The sequence below is a fragment of the Gambusia affinis genome, linkage group LG04 (genome assembly GCF_019740435.1).
Source record: "Gambusia affinis linkage group LG04, SWU_Gaff_1.0, whole genome shotgun sequence".
In the NCBI taxonomy this organism is placed as follows: Eukaryota; Metazoa; Chordata; class Actinopteri; order Cyprinodontiformes; family Poeciliidae; genus Gambusia; species Gambusia affinis.
The window spans coordinates 6,469,377-6,485,332 of NC_057871.1; the positions used below are offsets into that span (position 1 = coordinate 6,469,377).

The 15,956-nt window shown below is 40.6% G+C and overlaps 1 protein-coding gene across 1 annotated transcript in view; it reads left to right on the top strand.

Annotated features, from left to right (window-relative positions):
* Positions 1 to 15,956, top strand: part of LOC122829199 (hexokinase-1) — a 54,295-nt gene that overhangs the window by 8,457 nt on the left and 29,882 nt on the right. Inside the window, exons 4-12 of the mRNA XM_044113566.1 lie at positions 18 to 137; positions 1,048 to 1,143; positions 1,220 to 1,319; positions 2,111 to 2,294; positions 2,380 to 2,535; positions 3,619 to 3,852; positions 4,568 to 4,872; positions 5,850 to 5,998; positions 6,201 to 6,320. Coding sequence (XP_043969501.1) covers positions 18 to 137; positions 1,048 to 1,143; positions 1,220 to 1,319; positions 2,111 to 2,294; positions 2,380 to 2,535; positions 3,619 to 3,852; positions 4,568 to 4,872; positions 5,850 to 5,998; positions 6,201 to 6,320 — 1,464 coding nt within the window. The remainder of the gene's footprint in view (positions 1 to 17; positions 138 to 1,047; positions 1,144 to 1,219; positions 1,320 to 2,110; positions 2,295 to 2,379; positions 2,536 to 3,618; positions 3,853 to 4,567; positions 4,873 to 5,849; positions 5,999 to 6,200; positions 6,321 to 15,956) is intronic.

A 15,956-nucleotide genomic window follows, 5' to 3' on the forward strand; every position in this document is an offset into this window, starting at 1 on the left:
TTTTTGTTTGTCTGCAGCTCTTTGACCATGTCGCTGAGTCCCTGGGTGATTTTATGGAGAAACAAAAAATTAAGGATAAAAGATTACCTGTGGGATTTACGTTCTCATTCCCGTGTGTCCAATCCAAACTGGATGAGGTAATCACTTTACTAGATTATGTCGTGCATGGTTGTGAAGAAGTACTTGGTTTCTTACACATTTAATCTTTTCTTTATTTTTTAATCACATTTTTATGTTTCAACTCAAACTAATTTAATGTCAGACAAAGATAATCAGAGAAAATGTAAAAATAACCTAATTTATTAAAGGAAAAAAATATAACAAACCAACTTGTCTCTTTATTTTCATGCCTCATCATTTCAATCTGATTTAAATTTAGACTTTAATTAGGTAAAACTTTTTTTTAACCATTCTATTATGCTTTGCCTAATTTTCAAGGTCAAATGATTGGGCAGACATTCTCCATCAGGATTTCTGAAATTATGGTTTCTTCAAATATGTAAATCCAACATTTATAACAATACAAATGACAAAAAATATTTTAAAAACGTTTATTTCCATATAAGTTTAAATTACCTGATTTAAAAGTTGAGCTGAATAGAAGCTGTAAAACACGGTTGTGAATCAAGATGGTGGCTCTTGAGTGGGTTAGCATCACTCTGGAAACAAAAGAAGTGGATTGGTGAGAAATAAATTAAGATTTACAGAGAAAAGAGAAAAAAATAGAAAGCTCAAATAATCAATAAAATCAATTTATGACCTTGTAAAATGGTATTTTTGTCACATCAGACCACAGAATACTTTCTCAAAAGTCTTGGGGATCATCAACATCTATTTAACTGATTACTTGAATCAAGTTGGTATGTTTAGCATTTTTACATCAGTGAATTAAACCATTTGATGATCTGAGGAACAAGAAATCAAAACAAGAAGAAATTTGTAAGGGACTAATAATTTCTCATGACGTCCCATAAAAAAAGAAATTTTATAGTGAACTTTTCTCCAGCAAACCTTTAAACCAGGTTGACGAAAGCGTCTCTTTCACAGGCCATCCTTGTGACTTGGACAAAGAAATTTAAGGCTAATGGTGTAGAGGGAATGGATGTTGTGAAACTTCTCAACAAGGCAATTAAGAAACGAGGGGTGAGTCTTATTTTTTCATTTGAAAGCTTTTATACAAGTATAATGTATTTAAATTTATGGATCTTTGTTTTCTCAGGACTATCAGGCAGACATCATGGCAGTGGTGAACGACACAGTTGGCACCATGATGACATGTGGATTTGATGATCAGCGTTGTGAAGTGGGAATCATTATAGGTGAAAATTAAGAGTTGAGATGATTTTTTTTTTATGAATTTATTGTAAAGAGACAAATGCAACAGATGTTAAAAACTCACCATCAGGTGATGTGATGTGATCTTATTTGAATTGCTGATAACAGCTTTCTGCCAGTGAACAGTCAGTGTAAATTGGTTTCAAAGTTGTGTAACTACATTTAGAGACTGAGCTCTCCAAAGCTGTATCCTTTACAGTAAATTAGCAGGCCTGTCACAAATACAAATGTTACTGGACGATGAATTACTGCGACATTAATTATTGCAATACTTATCCCAGTAATTATTGTGATAAATGATAATATAGTCACCTTCCTAAAGTAATAGCGTAAACCGTTTTTTTACTAAAAGCGATATTAGCAAAATAAATAAATAAATCCTTGCCTCTTTTTTTCCAAAAGATGATTTTGGTAAAAACAAATCACTTTTGGCAAAGAATGTCATAGGCCATTACTTTAGGAAGGTGACGATACTGTTGTTTTGAGACTATATACTAAGTAGTATAGTGACTTTAATTTGGCCTAACTCTGGAACTGGAAGATATTTTAAGCATCTAAAATAAAACTGCAATAAAACAGAAAAAAAAATCCACACAACTTGAAACCATAAATAAAATGTATTGTGATGTCTTTGTAAACAAAATTACAATCATCAGAATGTAAATTATTGAGCTCATTTCAGTTTATTATGCGATTAACTGATTATTGTGACAGGCTTAAGAATGAGGGCAAATGAGTTCAAGCAAAAACATTGGTTTACTCTGCATGTTTTCAGGAACGGGGACAAACGCCTGCTACATGGAGGAACTGCGTCACATTGATCTGGTGGAAGGCGACGAAGGCCGGATGTGCATTAACACGGAATGGGGGGCTTTTGGGGATGACGGCTCTTTGGAAGACATTCGTACAGAATTTGATCGAGAGATTGACAGAGGTTCCCTCAACCCTGGAAAGCAATTGTAAGTTAAAGTGCAAATCAATTTAAAAATGCATTTTGTCAAGTGAAGCTAGTCTAAAAGTTGAAGAATTTCTCTCTGTAACGAGGTTTGAGAAGATGGCCAGTGGAATGTACATGGGAGAGCTGGTTCGACTCATCCTGGTGAAGATGGCCAAGGAGGGGCTTCTGTTTGAAGGAAGAATCACTCCTGAGCTTCTGACCAAAGGAAAGATCGAAACAAAGCATGTCTCTGCCATAGAGAAGTGAGTGCAGAGAATGGTTTGTGTTATGATGTGGAAGATAAGGGCACATTTTGGGATAGATTGCAGGAGTTACAGTTATGGGGCTACACATTTTTAGTATTAAACCTAAGGACTTGAATCATAATGTTAAAGGGGACATATAGAACCTCTTGTCACTTTAAAATCCAAATAATCTGTTGCTAGCCACACCCCCTAACTCAGTGGTTATACTCGCTACAGAAAATGGCCACAAAAAGATGCACAATTATACAACCATACATCTTTGAAAAGCATTAGTAGAGACTCCTGCACAACCAACCTGAATGCAGCAAGCAGTTTCTGGATGGTAAGTCAACCACAAAAAACATGCTGGAGCTCTGCTGGGGTTGCTAGGTGATGGGCTGGGCTCCGCTGGGTTTACTAGGTGACGGGCAGAGCTCCACTGGGGTTGCTAGGTGATGGGCAGAGCTCCGCTGGGGTTGCTAGGTGATGGGCAGAGCTCCACTGGGGAGGCTAGGTGATGGGATGGGCTCCGCTAGGTTTACTTGGTGATGGGCAGAGCTCCACTGGGGTTGCTAGGTGACGGGCAGAGCTCCGCTGGGGTTGCTAGGTGATGGGCTGGGCTCCGCTGGGTTTACTAGGTGATGGGCAGAGCTCCACTGGGGTTGCTAGGTGACGGGCAGAGCTCCGCTGGGGTTGCTAGGTGATGGGCTGGGCTCCGCTGGGTATACTAGGTGATGGGCAGAGCTCCACTGGGGTTGCTAGGTGACGGGCAGAGCTCCACTGGGGTTGCTAGGTGACGGGCTGGGCTCCACCGGGTTTACTGGGGTGCTTTCTGATTTATGATGTTACAATAAGAAGGTTGTTGACATGGCTTATTTTCCAGACACCAAAAAACATTAACTTAATGCCAAAAAACAACTGGATGGCTTATTTTAAGAGCTTTGGTTGTTTTTAGAAGCAGTGGAGACCTAAATGGAAGTACAAAAAAAATTAATAATAGGTCCCTTTAAGATGAGTTCAGTATATCTATTTTAAACAGAAAACTGACTAGTTCTCCAGCTTTCTCTTGAGGTATTCATTGAGGTAAAAATGTCGTTTTAGGACTAAAGAAGGACTGAAGAAATGTATGGAAATCCTGACCAGACTTGGTGTGGAGCCATCAGATGAAGATTGCCTGGCCGTCAGGCATGTATGCACCATTGTGTCCTTCCGCTCTGCAAATCTGATTTCTGCGACTCTGGGAGCTATCCTCTCACGCCTAAAGGACAACAAAGGAGTTGCACGCCTTCGCACTACTGTGGGAATCGATGGTTCTCTCTACAAAATGCATCCTCAGTGAGTATTTAAGAAAACGGGACCTCAAGAAGAACTTAACAACAGAACCTCATGTAGTTATAAGTATAAAAAAACTGTCTGTCAATGTTTCTAGTTGTTTTGTTCTTTAAAGAGGGAGTATTATGTAATTTCCAGGCACATACTGGCATTTTAATGAACTATAAAGTAACTACTTTATCTTCAGTTGTTATGAAAATGCATTTATCAAAAATAACTTAAATGACATTGGCAAAATATAATTTAAATGAAATTGGCCTCTGTCTCTTTAAGAAGCTCCTACCTTTTCTGATACTCTGCTTTCACCGCATGGTTACAGCAATGATCCTCCAGACATGCAGTTTCACCAGCTCTTTGCTAATTGCTGCTACCACTAGTCTGAAGGGGCTCTGTGAGGGAGGACTGATGTTTCAAGGCGAAGCTTTGGGTAAATAGGTGGGGCATAGCAGACTTTTAGGCATCTCCAAATGTCTGCAACAGGAGACTCAAGGATTTCTCAAAAATGCATGAATGAGGAGTCAAAACAACACCTCAGGTGTGTGTTTGGTGAAGGAGTAACATTATAACAGGATGTAAAGGTCAAAAAAGTAGATTTTTGCCTAATATCCTCCTTTAAAGACTTGCATGCTCCCTTGAACCTTAAAGCAACAGTGATAAAGGATTGTATTCCTTTATGTTGCAGGGAAGTAATCGTTCACATCTCTGTGTTTTTTAACAGATACGCCCGGCGCTTGCACAAGACCGTTCGTCGTTTGGTTCCAGACTCTGATGTTCGCTTCCTGCTGTCTGAAAGTGGGAGTGGCAAAGGTGCTGCCATGGTGACAGCAGTGGCCTACCGTTTGACCGACCAGGCGCGCCAGATTCAGGAGACTTTGGCAGAGTTCAGGCTGAGCAAAGGTCAACTGCTGGAGGTGAAGAAACGCATGAGAATGGAAATCGAAAGAGGCCTGAAGAAGGAGACCCACAAGGAGGCGACAGTCAAAATGCTGCCTACATTTGTTCGGAGTACACCAGATGGAACAGGTGACAGAAAGCATGAATATTGTTCAAACATAAACTGTAAACAGAGTTGCTCTTTACTTGTTGGTATCAGTAATGTCTCAACAACACCAAACAGAGCACAGGCTAACAGGGACATCAAGGGAAAGCTTCACTTTCTAGTGAGTTTCCATCACAAGGAAGCAAAGGAACATCAAAAATCCTAAAAAGCAGACTGAAAATAGTTCGATAATCACCTGCTGGATGTGTTTACTCAGCAAACTTACTGCTTTCGAGTTAGCCTACACTTTACATCATTTAAGTGAAGGACAAGTCAGCACATATTTTTAATCTGCCAGTTTCCTGTTAATAAAATGATCGCATTAGAAGGTGTTGGGAGTAAACAGCTAACATCACCAGCTGTGTTTCAATTAACTATAAAACTGTGCAATTTGAAATTACAGAAATAAATTTGCTTAATGAAAACGTTCCAATTTCAAAATAACTCAAGTTTTGATAAGTTTTTGTGCTAGGACGAGGTGTCTTCTCAGCCATATTGAAAGACTTTTTCACATCACACGAGTCACAAGATCAACAGCCAGGTGTTACTACTGGCAGAAACACAGAAGAAAACACGAGGTGGTTTGATGGTTTGTTTTAGGGTTTTTTTTGTACAATGTGCAGCTGGCTCCTCCATAGCTCTCACAGCATCGCACAGTTTATAAAAAGTCAGGCGTCATTCCAACGTGTTGAATATATAGCTCTTCTGTAAAATGACCGATCACAATTTAAGTAGCCAACATCTCTTCTCATAGCAGAAATATGAATATCTGCATATATGCGTATCAGGTACAATGTTTTTTAGGAAGCCCTTTTTATATTTGTCTCTCGTCAGTAGCAGGACGACAAAAAGAAACTAAATTCTTGCATATAGTAGTTTATAATGTGTCCAAAAGATAAAAAGTTTACTGAATAGATTCTGCTGGCTTTCAGGTTAACAAATACTTGTTTTATTTTTTCAGAAAATGGAGATTTTCTAGCTCTGGATCTTGGAGGAACAAACTTCCGTGTACTTTTGGTGAAGATTCGCAGTGGGAAGAAGCGCACAGTAGAAATGCATAACAAAATCTACGCCATTCCCATAGAAGTCATGCAGGGCACAGGAGAGGAGGTAATGTTAATATCTCCCTCCTTAGAATTAGATCATTTTTAAGATTAACTTCCTTTCTGGAGGTTTTCTGTTTGATTGGTTGAAAGGTTTCTTTTATTTCAGTGTTTGTGTAATAGCATTATTTGTTATTAACAAATTTCCACAAAAACACAGTACCTACTTCTATATCCCCAGTGAATCTAACTTAAGTGTCTCTCTGCAGCTTTTTGACCACATTGTGCATTGCATCTCCGACTTCCTGGACTACATGGGAATGAAAAGCGCTCGACTGCCGCTGGGTTTCACCTTCTCTTTCCCCTGTCACCAGACCAGCCTGGATGCAGTACGTTCTACGTTACTCCTTCTTTAACACACAGTTAAAGAAGGAGTAAAAAAAAAAAAAAATTATATATAGCTACATATGCATGCATAGAATAAATACAGACTTCTTGTTTGCCTTCTTTCTTTTAATTTATATCAGTGGTGCCCAAACTTTCTACCTTATCGGCCAAAACTGTCAAGGTGATTGATAATTGAGGTAATTGAGGGCCACAAAAGATTATTTTGAAATCTTTTAATTAAAAAAAGCTAACACAGTACAATATTTTAATAATATAAAGTCTGATTTTTATAGAGATTGTTGTTGTTGTTATTATTATTATTATTAGGCCCGAGCAGCAAAGCGCTGCGAAGGCCTATTGTTTTTGTACTGTTTATTATTAGGCCCGAGCAGCAAAGCGCTGCGAAGGCCTATTGTATCTGTACTGTTTATTAGGCCCGAGCAGCAAAGCGCTGCGAAGGCCTATTGTATCTGTACTGTTTCTTATTAGGCCCGAGCAGCAAAGCGCTGCGAAGGCCTATTGTTTTCATAGTGTTTATTATTATTAGGCCCGAGCAGCAAAGCGCTGCGAAGGCCTATTGTTTTTGTACTGTTTATTATTATTATTATTTTCCCTCCAAATGAATTGCCTTTTTGGAGGCTTTATCATATTCAAAAACTCACCAAATTTGGCAGACACATAGAGACTGTTTAAAATTTACGTATTTTAAGGTCGACGCAAAAATCTCAAAAAAAATGGCTCAACGGCGCCAACTAGCAATTTTCAAAGGACCCTTTGCTATTCACTTACTTTGTCGTAGAGACTTGAAATTTGGTACAGTTGTAGAGCTCCCCAAGTTGCTCAGAATTTATAATTAATGTCATACTGCAAGTATCACAGGAAGTCGGCCATTTTGGATGGAAGGTCACATTTTGACCCCATTTTGGCCGTTTACAGCATTGGTATTTGATCGAACTCCTCCTAGGGATTTTGATTGATCGGCTTCAAACTTGGTGAGTCTGATCAGAAGGCATGGGCGATTCAAAGTTATCAAAATGGTGAGTTTTTGAGCATGCTGAAGGGGGGATAGCAGGGGTCAAAGTTCACCGACTCGCCACGAAACTCAAAACAGTTATAACTCCTACACTAAAACTCTCAGAGGAACCAAACTTTCAGTGATTGATCATCGTGGGTTGACCTAAAAGACCCTGTGGTGAAATGATGACATTACTAAGGCCACGCCCCCTGAGAACAGGAAGTGTCATGTTTTACTCTGAGCGGTCGCTATCTTACACCTTTGAACTAATCAACTGGAAACTTTTTCCAGAGAAAGAAGACATGTGGGTGTATTTTGGATTCCAGCCCCGACCGGCTTCGATGGCGCAGGTGGGCGTGGCGGCGTGGCGAAGTGACCTCTAATTCGTTTGGCTCTGAATTCCACAGTTTTGGGCAAAGCTTCTCCAAACTCACTAGGATGGATCTTTATCCACCCCCCGACAGGAATCCATAATAAAATTTGGTGGGCGTGGCTTAATATCTTTATGGCGCCGCCTAGAAAATTTTAAATGATCAGCCCCAAGCCATGCTATAACCTATAATTACGAAACTTCTTACACATCTGTATATTGTCCTGATGTACAAAAAAGTCTCTTGGAGCCATGGTCTCAACCCAACAGGAAGTCGGCCATTTTGGAATGAAGTTCCAAAATTGACCCCATTTTTGATGTTTACAGCCTTCGTATTTGATGGAACTCCTCCTACAGTTTTTCAGATACAGACTTCAAAATCGCTCAGCACACACTTGAGGCATCAAAGGTGAAAAGTTATCAAAGGAATTCTACTTCAAAGTATGTGGGCGTGGCTATGTGTCAAACTTTGACTATTTGCCGTGAAACATAAAACTCTTATAACTCCTACACTAAAACTGTCAGAGGAAGCAAACTTTCAGTGATTGATCATCATGGGTTGACCTAAAAGACCCTGTGGTCAAATGATGACATCACTAAGGCCACGCCCCCTCAGAACAGGAAGTGTCATGTTTTACTGGGAACGGTCGCTATCTTACACCTTTGAACTAATCAACTTGAAACTTTTTTCATAGACAGAAAACATGTTGCTGTATTGAAGATTCCAGCCCGACCGGTTTGGATGGAGCAGGTGGGCGTGGCGGCGTGCCGAAGTGACCTCTAACGCCGCTGTCATTCGTTTGGCTCTGATTTCCACAGTTTTGGGCCGAGCTGTTCCAAACTCACTAGGATGGATCCTTATCCACCCCCTGAAAGAAATCCATAATAAAATTTGGTGGGCGTGCCCTAATGTATTTATGGCGCCCCCTAGAAAATTTTAAATGATCAGCCCCAAGCCATGCTTTAACCTAGAATTACCAAACTTGGTACATATGTGTATTCTTTCAGGACGAACAAAAAAGTCTCTTGGAGCCATGTTCTAAATTCAACAGGTTTTCTGTTAATTTTGATTTAAGTTCACTGTTTAGAAAAAAATATGAGTAATTCCCTTTAAGGCCTCTTGGTGTCACTGTTACTCCACACATGAATGTGGTAGCCTTTAAAGAGCTCAAATGTTTTAAAATGTAATTTGACTCCACTGCGCCCCCTAAGTGAATCCATCAGCTATATCTCCGCCGTAAATGGACCGATCTGCACCAGATTTTTTGTGAGTCGTCGGGGAGCGCTGCCGAACGCATTCACGTGTCTTCTGGCGGGCGATAGGGCGGGGAAGGTTCGCGACGGCTCCCGCTGCGGTGAGCGGGCGCCGGCTCTAGAAACGGTGCGAGAGCTTCCGCGGCGGCTGGAACTCCGCGGTGGCCAGTGAGCCGGAGCAGCGCTTGCTGCGAGGGCCGCACGAGGCTGCTTGCAGCTTTAATTATTATTATTATTATTATTATTATTATTCTTCCTCCAAATGAATTGCCTTTTTGGAGGCTTTATCATATTCAAAAACTCACCAAATTTGGCGGACGCATAGAGACTGTTTAAAATTTACGTATTTTAAGGTCGACGCAAAAATCTAAAAAAAAATGGCTCAACAGCGCCAACTAGCAATTTTCAAAGGACCCTTTGCTATTCACTTACTTCGTCGTAGAGACTTGAAATTTGGTACAGTTGTAGAGCTCCCCAAGATGCTCAGAATTTACAATTATAGTTATAGTCCAACTATCACAGGAAGTCGGCCATTTTGGATGGAAGGTCACATTTTGACCCCATTTTGGCCGTTTACAGCATTGGTATTTGATCGAACTCCTCCTAGGGATTTTGAGTGATTGGCTTCAAACTTGGTGAGTCTGATCAGAAGGCATGGGCGATTCAAAGTTATCAAAATGGTGAGTTTTTGAGCATGTTGAAGGGGGGTTAGCAGGGGTCAAAGTTCACCGACTCGCCACGAAACTCTAAACAGTTATAACTCCTACACTAAAACTGTCAGAGGAACCAAACTTTCAGTGATTGAGCATCATGGGTTGACCTAAAATACCCTGTGGTCAAATGATGACATCACTAAGGCCACGCCCCCTGAGAACAGGAAGTGTCATGTTTTACTGGGAACGGTCCCTATATTAGACCTTTGACCTAATCAACATGAAACTGTGTTAACAGACAGGAAACATGTGGCTGTATGGATTCCAGCCCGACCGGCTTTGATGGAGCAGGTGGGCGTGGCAGCGTGGGTGACCTCTAAGCTTGGCCGCTGTCACACGCTTCCACAGTTTTGGGCCAAACTTCTCCAAACTCACTAGGATGGATCTTTATCCACCCCAAGACAGGAATCCATGATAAAATTTGGTGGGCGTGGCCGAATGTCTTTATGGCGCCCCTAGAAAATTTTAAATTATCAGCCCCAAGCCATGCTTAACCTATAATTACAAACTTCTTACACATCTGTATATTGTCCTGATGTACAAAAAGTCTCTTGGAGCCATGGTCTCAACCCAACAGGAAGTCGGCCATTTTGGAATGAAGTTCCAAAATTGACCCCATTTTGATGTTTACAGCCTTCAGATTTGATCGAACTCCTCCTACAGTTTTTCAGATACAGACTTCAAAATCGCTCAGCACACACTTGAGGCATCAAAGGTGAAAAGTTATCAAAGGAATTCTTGTACTTCAAAGTATGTGGGCGTGGCTATGTGTCAAACTTTGACTATTCGCCGTGAAAAACAAAACAGTTATAACTCCTACATTAAAACTCTCAGAGGAACCAAACTTTCAGTGATTGATCATCATGGGATGACCTAAAATACCCTGTTGTTAAATGATGATATCACTAAGGCCACGCCCCCTGAGAACAGGAAGTGTCATGTTTTACTGGGAACGGTCGCTATCTTACACCTTTGAACTAATCAACTTGAAACTTTTTCCATAGACAGAAAACATGTTGCTGTATTGTAGATTCCAGCCCGACCGGCTTGGATGGAACGGGCGTGGCGGCGTGTCAAGTGACCTCTAACGCTGTCATTCGTTTGGCTCTGATTTCCACAGTTTTAGGCCGAGCTGTTCCAAACTCAATAGGATGGATCTTTATCCACCCCCTGAAAGAAATCCATAATAAAATTTGGTGGGCGTGGCCTAATGTATTTATGGCGCCCCATAGAAAATTTTAAATGATCAGCCCCAAGCCATGCTTTAACCTAGAATTACGAAACTTGGTACATATGTGTAACTTTTCAGGACGAACAAAAAAGTCTCTTGGAGCCATGTTCTAAATTCAACAGGTTTTCTGTAATTTTGGATTTAAGTTCACTGTTCAGAAATAAATATGTGTAATTCCCTTTAAGGCCTCTTGGTGTCACTGTTACTCCACACATGAATGTGGTAACCTTTAAAGGGCTCAAATGTTTTAAAATGTAATTTGACTCCACTGCGCCCCCTAGGTTAATCCATCAGCTATATCTCTGCCGTAAATGGACCGATCTGCACCAGATTTTTTGTGAGTCGTCGGGGAGCGCTGCGACGCATCACGTGTGTTGTCTGCGAGGCGTCAGGCGGGAAGGTTATGACAGCTCTCCCGCTGTGGCGAGCGGTTGCCGGCTCTGGAAACGGTGCGAGAGCTTCCGCGGTGGCTGGAACTCCGCGGTGGCCAGTGAGCCGGAGCAGCGCTTGCTGCGAGGGCCGCACGAGGCTGCTTGCAGCTTTAATTATTATTATTATTATTTATATTTTTCTTCCACCCAAATGAATTGCCTTTTTGGAGGCTTTATCATATACAAAAACTCACCAAATTTGGCGGACGCATAGAGACTGTTTAAAATTTACGAATTTTAAGGTCGCATAAAAATCTAAAAAAATGGCTCAACAGCGCCAACTAGCAATTTTCAAAGGACCCTTTGCTATTCACTTACTTCGTCGTAGAGACTTGAAATTTGGTACAGTTGTAGAGCTCCCCAAGATGCTCAGAATTTACAATTATTGTTATAGTCCAACTATCACAGGAAGTCGGCCATTTTATATTGAAGGTCACATTTTGACCCCATTTTGGCCATTTATAGCATTGGTATTTGATCGAACTCCTCCTAGAGATTTTGATTGATTGGCTTCAAACTTGGTGAGTCTGATCAGAAGGCATGGGCGATTCAAACTTATCAAAATGGTGAGTTTTTGAGCATGTTAAAGGGGGGATAGCAGGGGTCAAAGTTCACCGACTCGCCATTTAAACTCTAAACAGTTATAACTCCTACACTAAAACTCTCAGAGGAACCAAACTTTCAGTGATTGAGCATCATGGGTTGACCTAAAATACCCTGTGGTCAAATGATGACATTACTAAGGCCACGCCCCCTGAGAACAGGAAGTGTCATGTTTTACTGGGAACGGTCCCTATATTACACCTTTGAACTAATCAACATGAAACTATGTTAACAGACAGGAAACATGTGGCTCTATAAGGGATTCCAGCCCCGACAGGCTTTGATGGAGCAGGTGGGCGTGGCGGTGTGGCGAAGTGACCTCTAACGCCGCTGTCATAATTTTGGCTCTGAATTCCACAGTTTTGGGCCAAACTTCTCCAAACTCACTAGGATGGATCTTTATCCACCCCTGAAAGAAATCCATAAAAATTTGGTGGGCGTGGCCTAATGTATTTATGGCGCCCCTAGAAAATTTTAAATGATCAGCCCCAAGCCATGCTTTAACCTAGAATTACGAAACTTGGTCCATATGTGTATTCTTTCAGGACGAACAAAAAAGTCTCTTGGGTCCATGTTCTAAATTCAACAGGTTTTCTGTTAATTTTGATTTAAGTTCACTGTTTAGAAAAAAATATGTGTAATTCCCTTTAAGGCCTCTTGGTGTCACTGTTACTCCACACATGAATGTGGTAATCTTTAAAGAGCTCAAATGTTTTAAAATGTAATTTGACTCCACTGCGCCCCCTAAGTGAATCCATCAGCTATATCTCCAGAAATGGACTGATCTGCACCAGATTTTTTGTGAGTCGTCGGGGAGCGCTGCCGAACGCATTCACGTGTGTCTTTTGGCGGGCGATCGGGCGGGGAAGGTTCGCGACGGCTCCCGCTGCGGCGGGCGCCCGGCTCTGAAACGTGCGAGCTTCCGCGGCGGCTGGAACTCCGCGGTGGCCGGTGAGCCGGAGCAGCGCTTGCTGCGAGGGCCGCACGAGGCTGCTTGCAGCTTTAATTATTATTATTATTATTAGGCCCGAGCAGCAAAGCGCTGCGAAGGCCTATTGTATCTGTACTGTTTATTATTATTATTATTATTATTATTATTATTCTGCCCCCCTCTTTGGGTGCCTTTTTGGGGGCTTTATCATATTCAAAAACTCACCAAATTTGGCGGAGGCGTCCAGCCTGTTTAAAAATTTTGAATTTTAAGGTTGATAAAATCGCAGAAAAAATGGCTCAACAGCGCCAACTAGCAATTTTCAAAGGACCCAAACCATTCACCTAACTTCATCGTAGAGACATGAAATTTGGTACAGTTGTAGAGCTCACCAAGATGCTCAGAATTTACAATTATTGTTATAGTCCAACTATCACAGGAAGTCGGCCATTTTGTATTGAAGGTCACATTTTGACCCCATTTTGGCCATTTATAGCATTGGTATTTGATCGAACTCCTCCTAGGGATTTTGATTGATTGGCTTCAAACTTGGTGAGTCTGATCAGAAGGCATGGGCGATTCAAAGTTATCAAAATGGTGAGTTTTTGAGTATGCTGAAGGGGGGTTAGGGGTCAAAGTTCACCCATCACGAAAATCTAAACAGTTATAACTCCTACACTAAAACTCTCAGAGGAACCAAACTTTCAGTGATTGAGCATCATGGGTTGACCTAAAATACCCTGTGGTCAAATGATGACATCACTAAGGCCACGCCCCCTGAGAACAGGAAGTGTCATATTTTACTGGGAACGGTCCCTATATTACACTTTTGACCTAATCAACATGAAACTGTGTTAACAGACAGGAAACATGTGGCTGTATAACGGATTCCAGCCCCGACCGGCTTTGATGGAGCAGGTGGGCGTGGCGGCGTGCCGAAGTGACCTCTATCGCCGCTGTCATTCGTTTGGCTCTGAATCCCACAGTTTTGGGCATAGCTGTTCCAAACTCACTAGGATGGATCCTTATCCACCCCCTGAAAGAAATCCATAATAAAATTTGGTGGGCGTGGCCTAATGTATTTATGGCGCTGGCTAGAAAATTTTAAATGATCAGCCCCAAGCCATGCTTTAACCTAAAATTACCAAACTTGGTACATATGTGTATCTTTTCAGGACGAACAAAAAAGTCTCTTGAAGCCATATTCTAAATTCAACGGATTTTCTGTAATTTTAGATTTTTTAGAAAAAAAAATATGTTATTCCCATTAAGTCCTCTTGGTGTCACTGTTACTCCACACATGAATAAGGCGAGAATTACACAGTATGAGAGAGGTGCTGTAATGGCGATATTAACCACTTGGTGTCACTATCACGCCATACATGACTATGTGTACATTTTTACCACTGCAATTCCCAAAGATGCATCTGTGTATTTTGTAGTTCCACAGTTACGTTGTTTTCGATACTTCTGCTGGCTCGTTGGGATAAAAATAGCCTCCACGGATAACATTAACGATCAATCCTTCCTTAATCCCGTCTGCATGTGCGTTTTTATTATGTAAGTATACATTTCCATCTCCTATATTTGCGTTTATATCACTTATTAGCACTAGAGAACAGAATATGAATATGACGGTTCACAGTCAAGCTAACGCAGCTAAGCTATCGAAGCATGCAGGATTTTATCGGAGAGAGCAGCGCCTGCAGCTGCACTCTGCTTATTAATTTTCCCTGAAGTAAGAAAAGAAGAATTTCTGATATTTTTATTATTGAATCATCTTTATAATTAACAAAATTGTGGAGAAAAAAAAAAGATTCTCTGTCAAAACATCTTGTACGTAGCGCACGCCAAAGCTTAAATCTTATTTCTCAGTTCGCTTTTTTTATTTGAACCTCCGGTACTTCTAAGAGCGGTTTGCATCCCAGCGAAAACATCTTGTACGTAGCGCATGCCAAAGCTTAAATCTTATTTCTCAGTTCGGTTTTGTTTATTTGGTGCTTTTTCTGTAAGCTAAAAATGAATAAGCAGAATTTGAACCTCCGGTAGTTCTAAGAGCGGTTTGGATCCCAGCAGAGATTTTTACTGTGTGCGGTTCTGGCTCGATCTTTAGCACACACGCACGCACGCACGCACGCCTCCATCCCCCCACCCTCGAAGGGTTGAATATGACGGTTGACAGTCAAGCTAACGCAGCTCCCTTGTTTTGACTTATGATGTTTTTTTCAAAAATTGCATAGAAACGAATGAAGAATTGCCTTAATTTTCATGCTAATAATGTTGTAAAACTGTTGTTTGCAATATTTTTACATCAGTTTAAGAAATTTACAGTATATATTGTAATTCTAAATTATAAAAAATATTTTTGTAAATATTTGACATTTTCACAGTGAATTTTTTATTTATTTTTTCAAATCCGATTTTGTTTGAAATCAAATCAAATAAAAATCAATGATTTGAATGAACTTTAAACTCATTCTTAGAGTTTAAATTAGAGTTTAAATTAATTTTAATTTTAATGCCATGGCTCTTCAGCATTTATGTGAGCTTTAAGGGATTAATTTTTGCTTTGAGATCTGTTTACTTTCTTCCTAGTTAAAGAAAGCACATTTCAGCAGCAAGGCATTTAAAAGTGCTTTACACCAAATCAAAGACAAAAACACAATGCAACATAGAATCAACAATCAAAACAAAACATCAAGTCAGGTTTTGTCAATACATTTGCAATTTATTACATTTCAAATACAACTCTAAACAAGTGGGTTTTTAATTTAGATTTAAAGGAAGTCAGTGTTTCAGCTCTTTTACAATTTTCTGGAAGTTTGTTCCAGATTTGTGGTGCATAGATGCTAAATGCTGCTTCTCCTCATTTGGTTCTGGGGATGTAGAGAGCAGACCAGAACCAGAAGACCTGAGAGGTCTGGAAGGTTGATACAACAGCAGCAAATCTTTAATGTATTGTGGTGCTAAACCATTCAGTGATTTATAAACTAACAACAGTATTTTAAAGTCTATTGTTTGAGCTACAGGGAGCCAGTGGAGGGACTTTAAAACTGGTGTTATGTGCTCTATCTTCCTGGTTTTAGTGAG